A 12,755-nucleotide genomic window follows, 5' to 3' on the forward strand; every position below is an offset into this window, starting at 1 on the left:
ACTCATGTGCCAAATACAATCTTGAACGTTGATTTTATCATAGTATTTCTTATATTTATTTAAGAATTTTTGATAACCGCATCATTAGGTGTATCAGAATATTTTGGGAATTTTTGACACCCCTAACACAAAACTGCGAATAAAATATTTAAAAAACTCATAATTTCTCTTTTTAAAGTGGGTTGTTTATTTTCCTTAGGGAATATACTTCCAAAATAAACCACTAAAGTTGTTTAAAATATAATAGAAATATTATTTTTTATTTAAAACAAAAACAGTGTTTACAAAGTGACTGCGCGCGTTCATGCAGCCATGTTTTTTACGTAATGAAATCAATTGAATTTTACGAGTTAATTTTTTTTTAATTTCTAAACTTAATCTTTTAAAATTTTTCTAATGGTTCAATTTTTACGATATTTTCCGGTTCAATGTAAAATTTTATGCTCTTTCCAATAAACTGAATATAATATTCTAGACAAGCGTTTTTTTTATTCAGGCCCCCATTTTGAAATGTCTATTCAAATGAAAATAATTAATTTTCTCACCTCAAATGCATATATCACAAATTGAAGATAAAAGATCAATAAATAAAATAAGCTAATTTAAAGCAAAAAAGAACAGTTATTTGTAAATTTACCTGCAAAGTCTAAAGTTTAAAACCTTTTTTTTTTGTAAACCACGTTGAATTTTTTTTATGTTTTTTAAGTGACCCTTATAATCCTGTTATATTGTCCAGAAAATTACGATAATTTTTCTATTTCATTCGATGTTTTTTATTTTTTTAGATATTAAAAAAAAACTCCATAAAGAAGAAATAAAATATATTAAATCAAAAACTCATGTATTTCTTGGAGAAAAAAAATCCTCGAGTATTTTTTTAAGGCAAAAACTGATAAGTAAAATGTGATTATTTTTCATCTATGGTGACACATATTTATTCACGCACAAGGCTAGACGGCTTACGTGTATATGTTGTTTTTACTTCCTTCTACCCATCCGTATTTCAAAACAGGAAGAAACACCGCTTCGGAGCTTCTCTAACACCGTAACAATGCTTACGTAATGGCGGTCTTTTCAAATAGTTGTTTAAAAAATACTTTTATTTAAAAAATATATGGAATAAAAAATATAAATATGGACAAATTCTCATAAATGAAGAATGGAAGCATCCATTGGTTAGTATTTTATATAGGTAAGTGATTTTTTGAATTTATATATATTTATTATTTTTAGATTATGTTAAAATTCGTTGAATTTCGTGAAATCTTTCTTAAAGAAAACCGTTTTAAAAAAAAAATATTGTATATTTTTCGATAAAACCTTTTTTTTTTAAGTTTGGTCTTTGCTTCTTTTATTGAAAAAAAACTAGGGTTTAAATTACATTATTCATATTGTTATAAGCTTCGAAAGATATGGAGTCTGTTTAATCACTCTTTTTTTTTAATGGCGAATTCTGACACTCCTGCCGCATCATGCATTATTTCTTTATAGTTCTTTTTTCGCATTTTGGCCTTTTTTGTGACAATTTTGCGCTTTTCCGGTCGATTTTTTTGTACTTAAGCAACTATGTTACCGTGCTGAAAAATATAGTTGTTTATTATATCAGGCAAAAAACAAAAACGCTCGGCAGAAGGTGCGTTTTGAGTTGAAACGTATAAAAACCGAAGAACAAATTGGAACATTGTAAACAAAGACGAGCGGAACCTTAATAAAACCATATTTGTTGTAAAAATCATTTATTAACAAAATAAGCAGTACAGGTTTTTGTAAACAGAAGTTATTTTTATATAAGAAAATATGAATGCTTTTTTTTTACTAAAACCATAAACCATACTAAAACCATAAACCATACTAAAACCATAGGTACAGAAAGGTTTTTTCCAAGAAAATTTTCGAAACATATGCATACTCGTTTTCCCAAATTTAACGCATTCAACAGAAAGTCCGCCGCCATTTGTTTCTTTTGGGGGTTTTTTCACATACATCGAGAAACACTGTATGTTTTCGAACCCATTAAACATTCTACATTAAATAAAAACACTAGATGGAAAAGTAACTTATCTTACTTTTGATAACATTTATTTGAATAAAATAAAATAGTATTAGATACGTTTGGAGCCAAAACAACGCATTATTACAAAATAAACATATTTATTTTGTTTGAAATTTATATTGAGATTTATAAATATATTTCGAACATACACTTCACCATCAGTATATCTTTCTTTCTTTTTTATTTTGCCATGTTGTTGTTGGAGCATAGAATCAGTAGAAGTCCATTTGTTGTTTTTACGGTAGTCTTTTCAAATGTCGGAACGGTGCGTTGGTCACGCGGAATTCACGTTAAGGTTTTTGTTCCTTGATAGAAGCGCTGGTTGAGTTTAAATATAATAAAATACGTATTAGAAACGTTTGAAGCCAAAACAACGCATTATTACAAAATAAACAGATATAATATAAATTTCAAACAAAATGAATAAAATTAAAATCCATACATCATCCCTTACAAGTATTTTTTACGTTTGATAAAATATCTATACGTTTAACATGTGTTTTTATGATAATCAGGGGAAAATAACTACAGTGTCGGCAAAAAGAAAGTCCGCACTTGTATTTTTTTCAAAAACTGCAAATTTAAGCTAAATTTAATGTAACTGTTTAAATAACATATACCGCATTTGATTCGTCTTTTATTCCTTTATAATTTTACCTGATCATATTTGGCTTTTACCTGTTCATAATTGAAAATAATGACCTTGGCTGGAGTAAGTCGATTTAACTTGTTACTGCTACGCATGCGCAAATATATATCTATATGTTAAACTCGCTTAATTGGTCACGTTTTCTTATCCAAGCTCAAACGATATCGATTAGAGCTGGAGCGCTAAATGTTTTGCTTTCTATTCTAGCTGTCATAGTCATATCTTTTAACTTTTGAAACCATTACTATATACTGAGTACAATAAAATAATCAATAAAGGATTGGCTCTGTATGAAGTAAAATATCATTTTTTTGTAAGGGCATCAAGACCCGAAGGCCACTCAAGGATAAAGGGTTAATGAATGTAAGGAGGTCACTGAAATAAAAGTTTAGTGATTGTTGGCGGTGGAAGTTAGATAGAATTTGATTATTTAAGGGGGGGGGCGAGACATCAAGAACTTATTTACATTGGACCTGAAGAAGACCATGTTGTAGTCGGCTGGAAAGCATTCCGGCAGAATTGAGTTTCACAGGCGGGAAGTTATAGGAAAAAAGTTTGTTCATAGAATCTGCGTTCGTAGAGGAGTAGGGAGAATTGTTGGTAATGACTAGCTACTGAAAGTTTGATGTGGGGGACATAAATTGAAGCTCAGATGAGCACTTGCAATGAAAATGACGCCCAAAACAATAAATGTTAATGGGTCATAATAGGGGTCAAAGTTTAAAAAAAATTGACCTCTGAGGTCTCTACCAAATTACTAAAGACAATTTCTGGTCTAAACATTTGAAATCTTACATAAAGGGTATTCAGAGATAGGGCAAGCTTTTTAATCGGTTTGGGTCGAAAATTTGAGCTACCTATATAAATGTATGTATGTATGTTTGCATGTTTGCCTAAAACTTTCGGCAGAGGCGACGAATTTTCATAAGATCCGTATCGTTTTGAAGCTCAACCCTTCAGACGACAAATACCGAAAATTGGCTAAAAACATAAATTTCTTCACCCTCAACTGGGCATTTTCTACACGGAGGGGTCGCTTTTTTCACCGATATTTTCGAAAGCCATCCCCTTTTTTCGATTGTCTAGCCTTAATTTAAACCTATGTCACTTCCAGTTGGGCGGTGGTCGTAACAGCAAAGACGTCACGTTTTTTTCTCGTTCTTTTCCTCCTTCGCGGTACGGGTTCAATCCTGCCTTCCTACTACCACTTTTTTTTTTTTTTTTTTTGCTCAACATACACCGCCAAACACCCGGGCAACGCCGGGCTGAAATTTTAGTATAATAATAAATACATCTGCATTAATAAAAACATCATATTTAAGCGTATTTTACGACCGGGCAATACCGGGTGGCCTGCTAGGGATTATATATTAGTGATTGGTTTCGTTTGTCTGTTTTACAGCATAATAACAATTTTCGGCTCATCTAACGAAATACCTTCTTAAATAATTATTTGTAAACGATTCATGGAACATAAGTTGCAATTTTAGTTATTTAAAATTATATATTACGTAATCAGATTTATTGCCTTTATTATTTTATGTGAGAATCTAGGTTGTCAATAAATATGTAAATTTTGTTAACGTTATTATCGTATTCGCGTGAAACTGACAGGCAAAATGCGATCGTTTTGCATACTGTTATAAACTCTAATCTCTGATGCCTTCATCAACAACTTATTAAAATGTATTTGAACTAATAAGTTTATTTCTTATTCTTTTTTTTTTCTTTTCATCCAGGTAAATGAGTTGCCGGACCATCTATAGAGTCTGAATCGCGACTTCTTCAACTGATTTTCCAGAACCATTCGCCAAACCTAAAATAAACTTGGTTTTCAAAATTTTAAAAGTCTCATCTAATGAAGAGAGAAGAGTGCGTGCACTTTCGAGAGACAATGTATACATACTGCAAGGGTGTCTGCACAGGGAGCATATTGTAAAGCAAAGGTTGCGCACTCCCTAACCACACTTCTGAAACAACAGTGATTGAAATCTAGTGGCGAGAAGTTTGAGACGACAGGAAGCAATGCCGGGATAAGTAGAGAGACTTTCCACATATAGCACTTGCTATTCACAAATTGTCAAGGTCAATGTTAGTTAACTTGGGTGATGTAATAAGAATAGGTGTGTCAACGTGAATATTACGTATTAATAAAATAAAGAAAATAAACAGTAAAGCAGTGTTGAGGAAAAATGTGCGCCTTGACACTAACGTACTTTGAGTGAAAGAAAAATACAGTTAAAATTTCAATCAATATACTTGCATATAAAGACGAACAATATTAAAACGGAATTTCTTAAAATATCAGATTCGGGAGTAAAGACCTGGGGATTGACGATTCGTAATCGATAAGGTTCTCTGATTAAATCAGCAAACTGTCGCCTTTCGATAACGATTCTAGCTTTATTTAATCTTCGATGAAAATTATACTAAGTTAATTTATGATGATTTTTATCCCCAAAGTAAAATTCAGTTTTTGCGTGAAAGAAAAATGAATATGTACTCAGTGATAAGCGTTCAAAATTGAATCAGAGCGTTAACTTTTGAAGAGTAGGAACAACAACCTTGTGTATTAAATGAACATTTTTACACAGGCAAGTCATAAAGAATCGCATGCAGTAAAAGCTAAATATATAGAAAAGAGGCTTGTAAACGTGCACACCTTCGGACCTCGTCAGTTGTTCGTTCTTTTAGTCATGGAAGGGATTCAATCCACACGACACTTGAAAGAACGAGAAACCGCAATCAGTTTGATTAACCAATGCATATCTTATGAATTCCAATAAGTTTATGACGATAGATAGATAGATAGATAGATAGATAGATAGATAGATAGATAGATAGATAGATAGATGCGTACACACACATATACATATATCGATAGCTACATTCACATAAATAGATGTATACATATAGATAGCTATGCAAATATCTACATAGAAATAGATATAAACACATATATAAGCAGAAACGTATGAGATACATACAGGTGGATATATACATATAAATAGATAAGTTCATACGTGCACATATAAAGATAAGTGTACGCATACATACACTTATAAATATAAATAAATAGTGGAAAACACATGCGGGTATCTCTATAAAATTAGGTAAGTGCATATATTTATACATTTATATGGACAGGATTCACTCCTATACTAATTAACCGATCATTATGACTTTTTGGAACACAACTGCTTGATGGTATTAATGATAATTTAGTTCACTTTAGTTTTAAAAAAGGGGGGGTAGAAACGCTTAATGAAAATTCAGATAGAAAAATTCAGATAGAAATTCTAATAGGTATTAGGCACTACTTATTAAATATTTTCCAAATTTTACTTTCTTTGGGATATTTTTTTAACTTTCGGAAGACAAACTGTGGGCATAGCCTCTCATTTGAACATTAAAATATCCTAGATTTGCATTAAATTTGATCCATACTCATTAGACACTATAGAAACGAGATTCCTTGAATTTCAGTTTCTTCTTAATAAACTGAAGCCTTAAATTTTTAAATCATTTGTAGAATGTGATGGATTTCCGTCCAAATTAGAATGAGAGCTTTAGACATACCGTTTAGTAGCATTATAACGTGATTTTATTCTTTGTAAGACTGTGGAAAAACTGCATTGTTCGGGGAACTTATTTTTCCCGCCGTTGGATGCATATTCTTCTAGTGTATACATATAGATATGTAGATGCATATGTGCAAGTACATACATACATACATACATACATACATACATTTTTCCAAAGTTATAATTTGTTGCATTTAGTATAAGTTTTATGTGATAAATATTACGACAATGATCACTCCACCGTTTGAATGGAAACCAATAATCAGTTCCAAACTAAGATTCAAATCCGATCCCTGTCAATCTAAGCGCACATCGATGATTCCAGGTATTGCTTGCATGGATCCCAACGGGAAAATCCGGGAAACATTTTCTGCTGATAAAATGGAACACACTTCGGTCGAGAAGAGTGACTGGAAATACAAATTTAAAACCGGCGACTTGATCAGGATTCCATTGTCGCATATAATAACCGATTCGGATGAAAATGAGGTTCTTGGATTAATTGATAAAAAATTGAATTGTTTAAAATGGACACACAACGAGACATGTTTAGTTTCAAACGGAAACCTTGCTCTACCTATGTCCGTAAAAAGGAGAGGACTTTTATCAAAACTATCTCAAGATAATCGTAAACCTCACAAGTCGTGCGTTTCAACAGTCCCATTAACAAGAGGTACCTCCATGGTAAATATTTCGTCGTCAACTGACTGTGATCATAGTGAAATTCTTCGAGACTCTATCAGGCACCAACATCAATGCATCATAGAAAATCAATTTGGAAATACAGGCCTGGCAGAATGCCATGAAATTCCAAAGACTAAACTTCAAAATATTAAAAAATTACCGTTCTTAAATCAGCCAAGTGATGTCTTAGAAAATTCATTCAGGTACAAGGTAAACGCTAGTGAACTACCTCGTTCAAAAACACCCGTTAGCGAAAAAGACCCGGACAGGATAAGTTTTAAAAAGGTCGCATCATTTCTTTCGGATAATCTCGGAAGTAGTATCTCCATGGATTACAAAGATCAGTCGAATCCGGAAGCAAGTGCAATAGAAACAGTAAACCACATTCCCAGCTCAAATGTCCCAAATGAACAATCCTTAGAATTTAGAAACAATTGTCTGGGTGAACCGTATCTCAAGTCCTCCGAAAATACGGAGGTGATGAATTTAGTGAATGCCGACGTCTTTACCTCCCCGTCACGAAGCATGCACTCGTCTGGCGCATTCAAGGTGTCGTTCCGTCTCCGTCGAGCACCGAATCTCGGAGCAAAAACCAAAAAGGAGATAGATTCATTTAACGTTCAGCCGCAAAAGGAATCTAAGCAACGTTTTAAACTTAAAAGATTTTTAGATTTTGCCGTCAGCACTCGAGAGAAAACATCTCTTAAAGACAGATTTGCTCTCGGGGAATCTTCCGGGGAATTCCTGCGAGTCCCTTCGTTACACAGCGATTATGGAAAGCAACGAGTTTGCGATATAACTTTTGGAAATAGCCAAGAATTAATAAGCGGGTGTCATTTAGATTTGAGAATATGCAGTGCATCTAAGACATTTGTCGACATTAGTAATCGCCGTCAATATACACCTGCTTCCTTGGACAAAAGGACCGATTACAAAAATATGTCTGTCCAGAAAAGCAAGTCGGATCTTGGTGGCGTTAGTGTAAAAGCCCAAACATCGCAAGTACATTCAAAAAGCTGGAAGAACTCAGAAAATGGTAGCACCATTAAGTCCAGTCAACCTGTTATTGTAATTCCTGCCTGTACGTCAGTTGCAAATGACAGTGGTGATACAAGCGACTCGGGAATCATCTCTAAAAATGTCGACCGAACACTGGTTGATGGTTACTCTCGACGACTCGCCAACAGGACTAATTCTGGTTTAGACAGTCGAGAGAAGTTGAACTTTGCTTCGAATTTGGCTTCAGTATTTTCTCAGCAAAGAAACATTGCCATGAATCAACGATATCCCAACCAAACTAACGATCATGAACACATTTTCACAACAGAATCCAAAGATTATTCTCCTGTAAAACTTACTTTTAGAAAAGAAAAAGTTATATCACACAGAAAATCTGATTTTTTCAGCAAATTCTTCAATTCCGAAGAGAATGAACAAAAGAAAATGAACAATCCTGTAAATAACTACTGATATATATTATTTAATTGGAATTCATTATTGAAATGAGTTTTATTTATTAATTTTATTTATTGCAGACTATTATCCTCATCTTTCTTAGTTGTTGTTTCATGACGTTTCGGCCAACTATTCCTCTGGCCTTCGTCAGGCGGTAACCGCGAGAGGATAGGAACTCTGAATCTCCTAACTGCATCCTCGGCCATTACTGCCATCCTTAGTTTTTGTCGTCTCACCACCTCTCACCATCTCAATAATGAATTCCAATTAAATAATATATATACCATTCGGTACGGACCCGACCATGGAAGATCAGATAATAAATAAGACCACAAAATAAAACTTTGATCGCCCTTGGCCCGTGGCGCAGTGGATAGAGACGGTTTCAGGTGAGAATCATCTGAAGATAGTGGTTTCAATACTACTCAAAGCCGGCCAAAGGCTTACTTGGCCAAAACGTGGTGATACAACAACTATGGATGACATTAATTGCTGAGAATGCAGTTAGGAGATTCGGAGTTTCTATCCCGTCGCAGTTACCACCTGACGAAAGCCAAAGGAATAGTTGGCCGAAACGCCGTTAAACAACAACTAAGAAAAATGAGGATAATAGTCTGCAATAGATTAACGACTAGTGATGTTCAAAATACGATCTGAAAATCACCCCTGCTCAGGTGCATGCCATCATAAAAAACCTTGACACTTCCAAAGCATGTGGACCCGATCTCATCCCAGCTGTGCTATTTAAAAAGTGCTCAGCCGAAGTAGCTCCAGTTCTCTCCAAACTCTACAACAAATGCCTTAATGAAGCTTGCTTTCCGGGCTGTTGGAAAACTGCTTCTGTTGTACCAGTATTCAAGAATTCTGGCGAAAGGACTAACCCACCAAATTATCGCCCCATTAGCCTCCTCCCACTTTTTGCCAAAATATTTGAAACCTTAATTAACCATGCTCTAGTCCATCACCTTACAGATGCTAAACTTCTGACTGACCAACAATATAGATTTAGACAAGCCCGTTCCACCGCAGACATCCTAACTGTAATCTCTGAATGTATATACCATTCACTGGACAAAGCGGGGGAGGGAAGAGCAGTAGCTCTAGATATATCTAAGGCTTTTGACAGGGTATGGCATGAGGGTCTCCTCAGGAAAATTAGATCATACGGTATAACATAATTAAATCCTTCTTAGATAAGAGAAAAATCCAGGTTGTCCTCGACGGTCGTACATCTAAACAATATGATATAAATGCGAGACCTCTATTATTCCTGATATTCATAAATGGCCTCCCCGACAAAATTGCCTCTGAGATGGGTATATATGCTGATAACACTACACTCTATCGCAGGCACGACAGGAAGACGAATGAACACATTTCTAAAGAAATGGCAGAAACACTAGAGGAAGACCTCCAATCTGTAGTGGAATGGGGACAAAAATGGTTGGTCACGTTCAATGCCGCCAAGACTAAACTAGTTTCATTCAATAATTACAAGAAACCCTCTCTACCACCTATAGCAATGGCCAACGACTCTTTATCTGAGAGTACATCTTTCAAACTCCTTGGTCTAACGTTCACAGGAAACATAAGTTGGAACAAATACATTGAAGGCATTGCCTGGGCCGCTGCAAGAAAGGTGGTCTCTCTCTCTCTCTCTCTCTCTCTCTCTCTCTCTCTCTCTCTCTCTCTCTACCGTGCTAGAAAACTACTAACACCCGAAAGTATCCTGTACCTCTATAAGGTCACCATTCGCCCATGTATGGAGTATTGCTGTCACATTTGGGCTGGTGCATCTGTTACTAGTCTCTCGCTCCTTGACAAGGTTCAAAAGAGAGTCGCAAACCTGATAGGCCCTGAACTGGCATCTAAGCTTCAGCCTCTGTCCCATCGACGAAATGTCGCATCCCTCTGCCTTTTCTACAACTATTTTAGTGGTAAATGCTCTGACGAACTGCAATCACTTGTGCCCCCACGACGTGAGCACCCTCGACAAACCCGACAGGCTGCTAAATCCCACCCCCACACTGTAGAGATCCCTAGATGTAAAAGATCTTTTTACTCTAATAGTTTCTTCCACAGAACCGCTAGACTCTGGAATTCCATTCCAGGTCCCTGCTTCCCCAACAGTACTGACGTGCAGAAGTTCATGTGTAACGTGAACCGACACCTTGCTGCCCAAATCCCTACATAGTACCCCAGTAGTTGTTGCCCCTGATAGTAGCCCCTTACACCAAAGTGGCAATTTGCCTTGTTTGGGATGAAAATGTAATAATAAAAAAAAAAATTTTTAATGTATCTATCCCTGTAGCCATCATCCGAAAAAAAAAACGAGAAATACAGATTCCTACTCGACAGTTTTATTATCCAGCCAATCTCAGTTAAGATATCACATGTTCTTGCGTTAATATTTCACGATTCTTTCGAGATATTGGACGGATGACTGCCAACTGTATTCCTTAGTTATCATCAGAGAAGATGCTGTTCATTATGACGTAATCCAGCAATTTTTAATTATTAACGAAAACAATATTCTTTTGTACATTGTGCTCTAAAATACTCGAGGTTTGTTCATTTTTTTTTTATAAAATTATTTCGTTTCAAAACTGAAAATAAAAAAAATAAAAAGTGAAATGAAAATAAATAAGAATAAATTTTTTTTGTTTATATTTCTCTGTCCGAAATTAAGACATTATAAAACAAATTACAAAAATTAAAAAAGGCACTCTTTTTATGGTATATACCTCCGTCAAATACCATCATAAATCTGACATCTCTGTTTCTTAGTCTGGATCACCGTTGTGACGCTAAAGATACTCTGGCAACTAGTTTAGTATCAACATTTTGGGGGAGTCACCAATCTTGCAGTGTTACATTTACATTGAAGGCATTGCCAGGGCCGCTGCAAGAAAGGTGGGCTCTCTCTACCGTGCTAGAAAACTACTAACACCCGAAAGTATCCTGTACCTCTATAAGGTCACCAATCGCCCATGTATGGAGTATTGCTGCCACATCTGGGCTGGTGCATCTGCTACTAGTCTCTCGCTCCTTGACAAGGTTCAAAAGAGAGTCGCAAACCTGATAGGCCCTGAACTGGCATCTAAGCTTCAGCCTCTGTCCCATCGACGAAATGTTGCATCCCTCTGCCTTTTCTACAACTATTTTAGTGGTGAATGCTCTGACGAACTGCAATCACTTGTGCCCCCACGACGTGAGCACCCTCGACAAACCCGACAGGCTGCTAAATCCCACCCCCACACTGTAGAGATCCCTAGATGTAAAAGATCTTTTTACTCCAATAGTTTCTTCCCCAGAACCGCTAGACTCTGGAATTCCATTCCAGGCCCCTGCTTCCCCAACAGTACTGACGTGCAGAAGTTCAAGTGTATTTGCCTTGTTTGGGGTGAAAATGTAATAAAAAAACAAAAAAAAAGGAATTTCCAATTTGGGCGAAGGTATTTTAGGGATGAGTCAGTTTCAAACAAATATATTCAGTAAAAGAAGTTTTGTTTTTAATTAAATGTGAAACAACGAGACATGTTATAGGATAAACACAAGCAAAGTTCAGAGGCATACATTCACAAAAAAGTTTATTTATGTTTAAAATGAAAGATTAAAGCAATAGAAAAATATAGAATGCTCATAAATATTTTTCGAATCCGTATAAAACGAGGAGAATTCATTAGCTGAGATATCGCAAAAGTCAGCGTTGATAGTTTAAAGGCCGTACGTTACACGGGTCTTAAACTCGTAATAAAAATTCTCCGCTCAATCATAAAAATTATATTTCATTAAAATTATTAAAAACAGCCAATGTTCATTTGTTTTCATAATTAGAAAGAAAGTTCAGTGGAAATGGTTGAGAATGTTTCAATGAATAAGTTAGTTTTAAATGAGAAGACGATAACGAAGGGAATCAAGCAGTCTGTGTGTGTGCGGCAGGCTCAAGGCCCAACCGAGCAGTGACGAGGGGACGCCGGTTCGTGAGCTTCGACACAGCTGGTTATTGAAGAAAAATCTGGCTTTTGAAGAATCGAGATGGTTCCCAGAAAGGCTATTTCGAATAAACTCAGAAAATTCTATGATTGGTCCAAAATATAAATAGTTGGTTTTATTAATCAGGCCAGTGCAAATTCAATTGCGCAGAAACGAGTTTATGCATTTTTATTTTGGACGCCGAAGTATCAACTTTGGTGCTACATTTTATCCATCCTTCCTGGTTTTCTGTCTTCATCAACAAGTCTTATCCACCACTTTCTGTATCTGTCCACCCTTCTCTCTTTCTATACAGTTCCTTGCAAGATTGCCTTTGCGATATTTGATGATCGTA

At 35.4% G+C, this 12,755-nt stretch overlaps 1 protein-coding gene across 2 annotated transcripts in view; it reads left to right on the plus strand.

Moving 5' to 3' along the window:
- LOC145279869 (uncharacterized) overlaps window positions 1–8,991 on the plus strand; it is a 66,033-nt gene extending 57,042 nt beyond the window's left edge. For both annotated transcript variants that reach the window (XM_080131315.1, XM_080131316.1), the window contains exon 2: window positions 4,442–8,991. In XM_080131315.1, the coding sequence (XP_079987441.1) occupies window positions 6,515–8,440 (1,926 nt within the window). In that variant the 5' untranslated portion in view covers window positions 4,442–6,514 and the 3' untranslated portion in view covers window positions 8,441–8,991. The remainder of the gene's footprint in view (window positions 1–4,441) is intronic.
- Window positions 8,992–12,755: the final 3,764 nt, after the last annotated feature.

The sequence above is a fragment of the Euprymna scolopes genome, chromosome 7 (genome assembly GCF_053919585.1).
Source record: "Euprymna scolopes isolate OS-2025 chromosome 7, ASM5391958v1, whole genome shotgun sequence".
Classification (NCBI taxonomy): Eukaryota; Metazoa; Mollusca; class Cephalopoda; order Sepiida; family Sepiolidae; genus Euprymna; species Euprymna scolopes.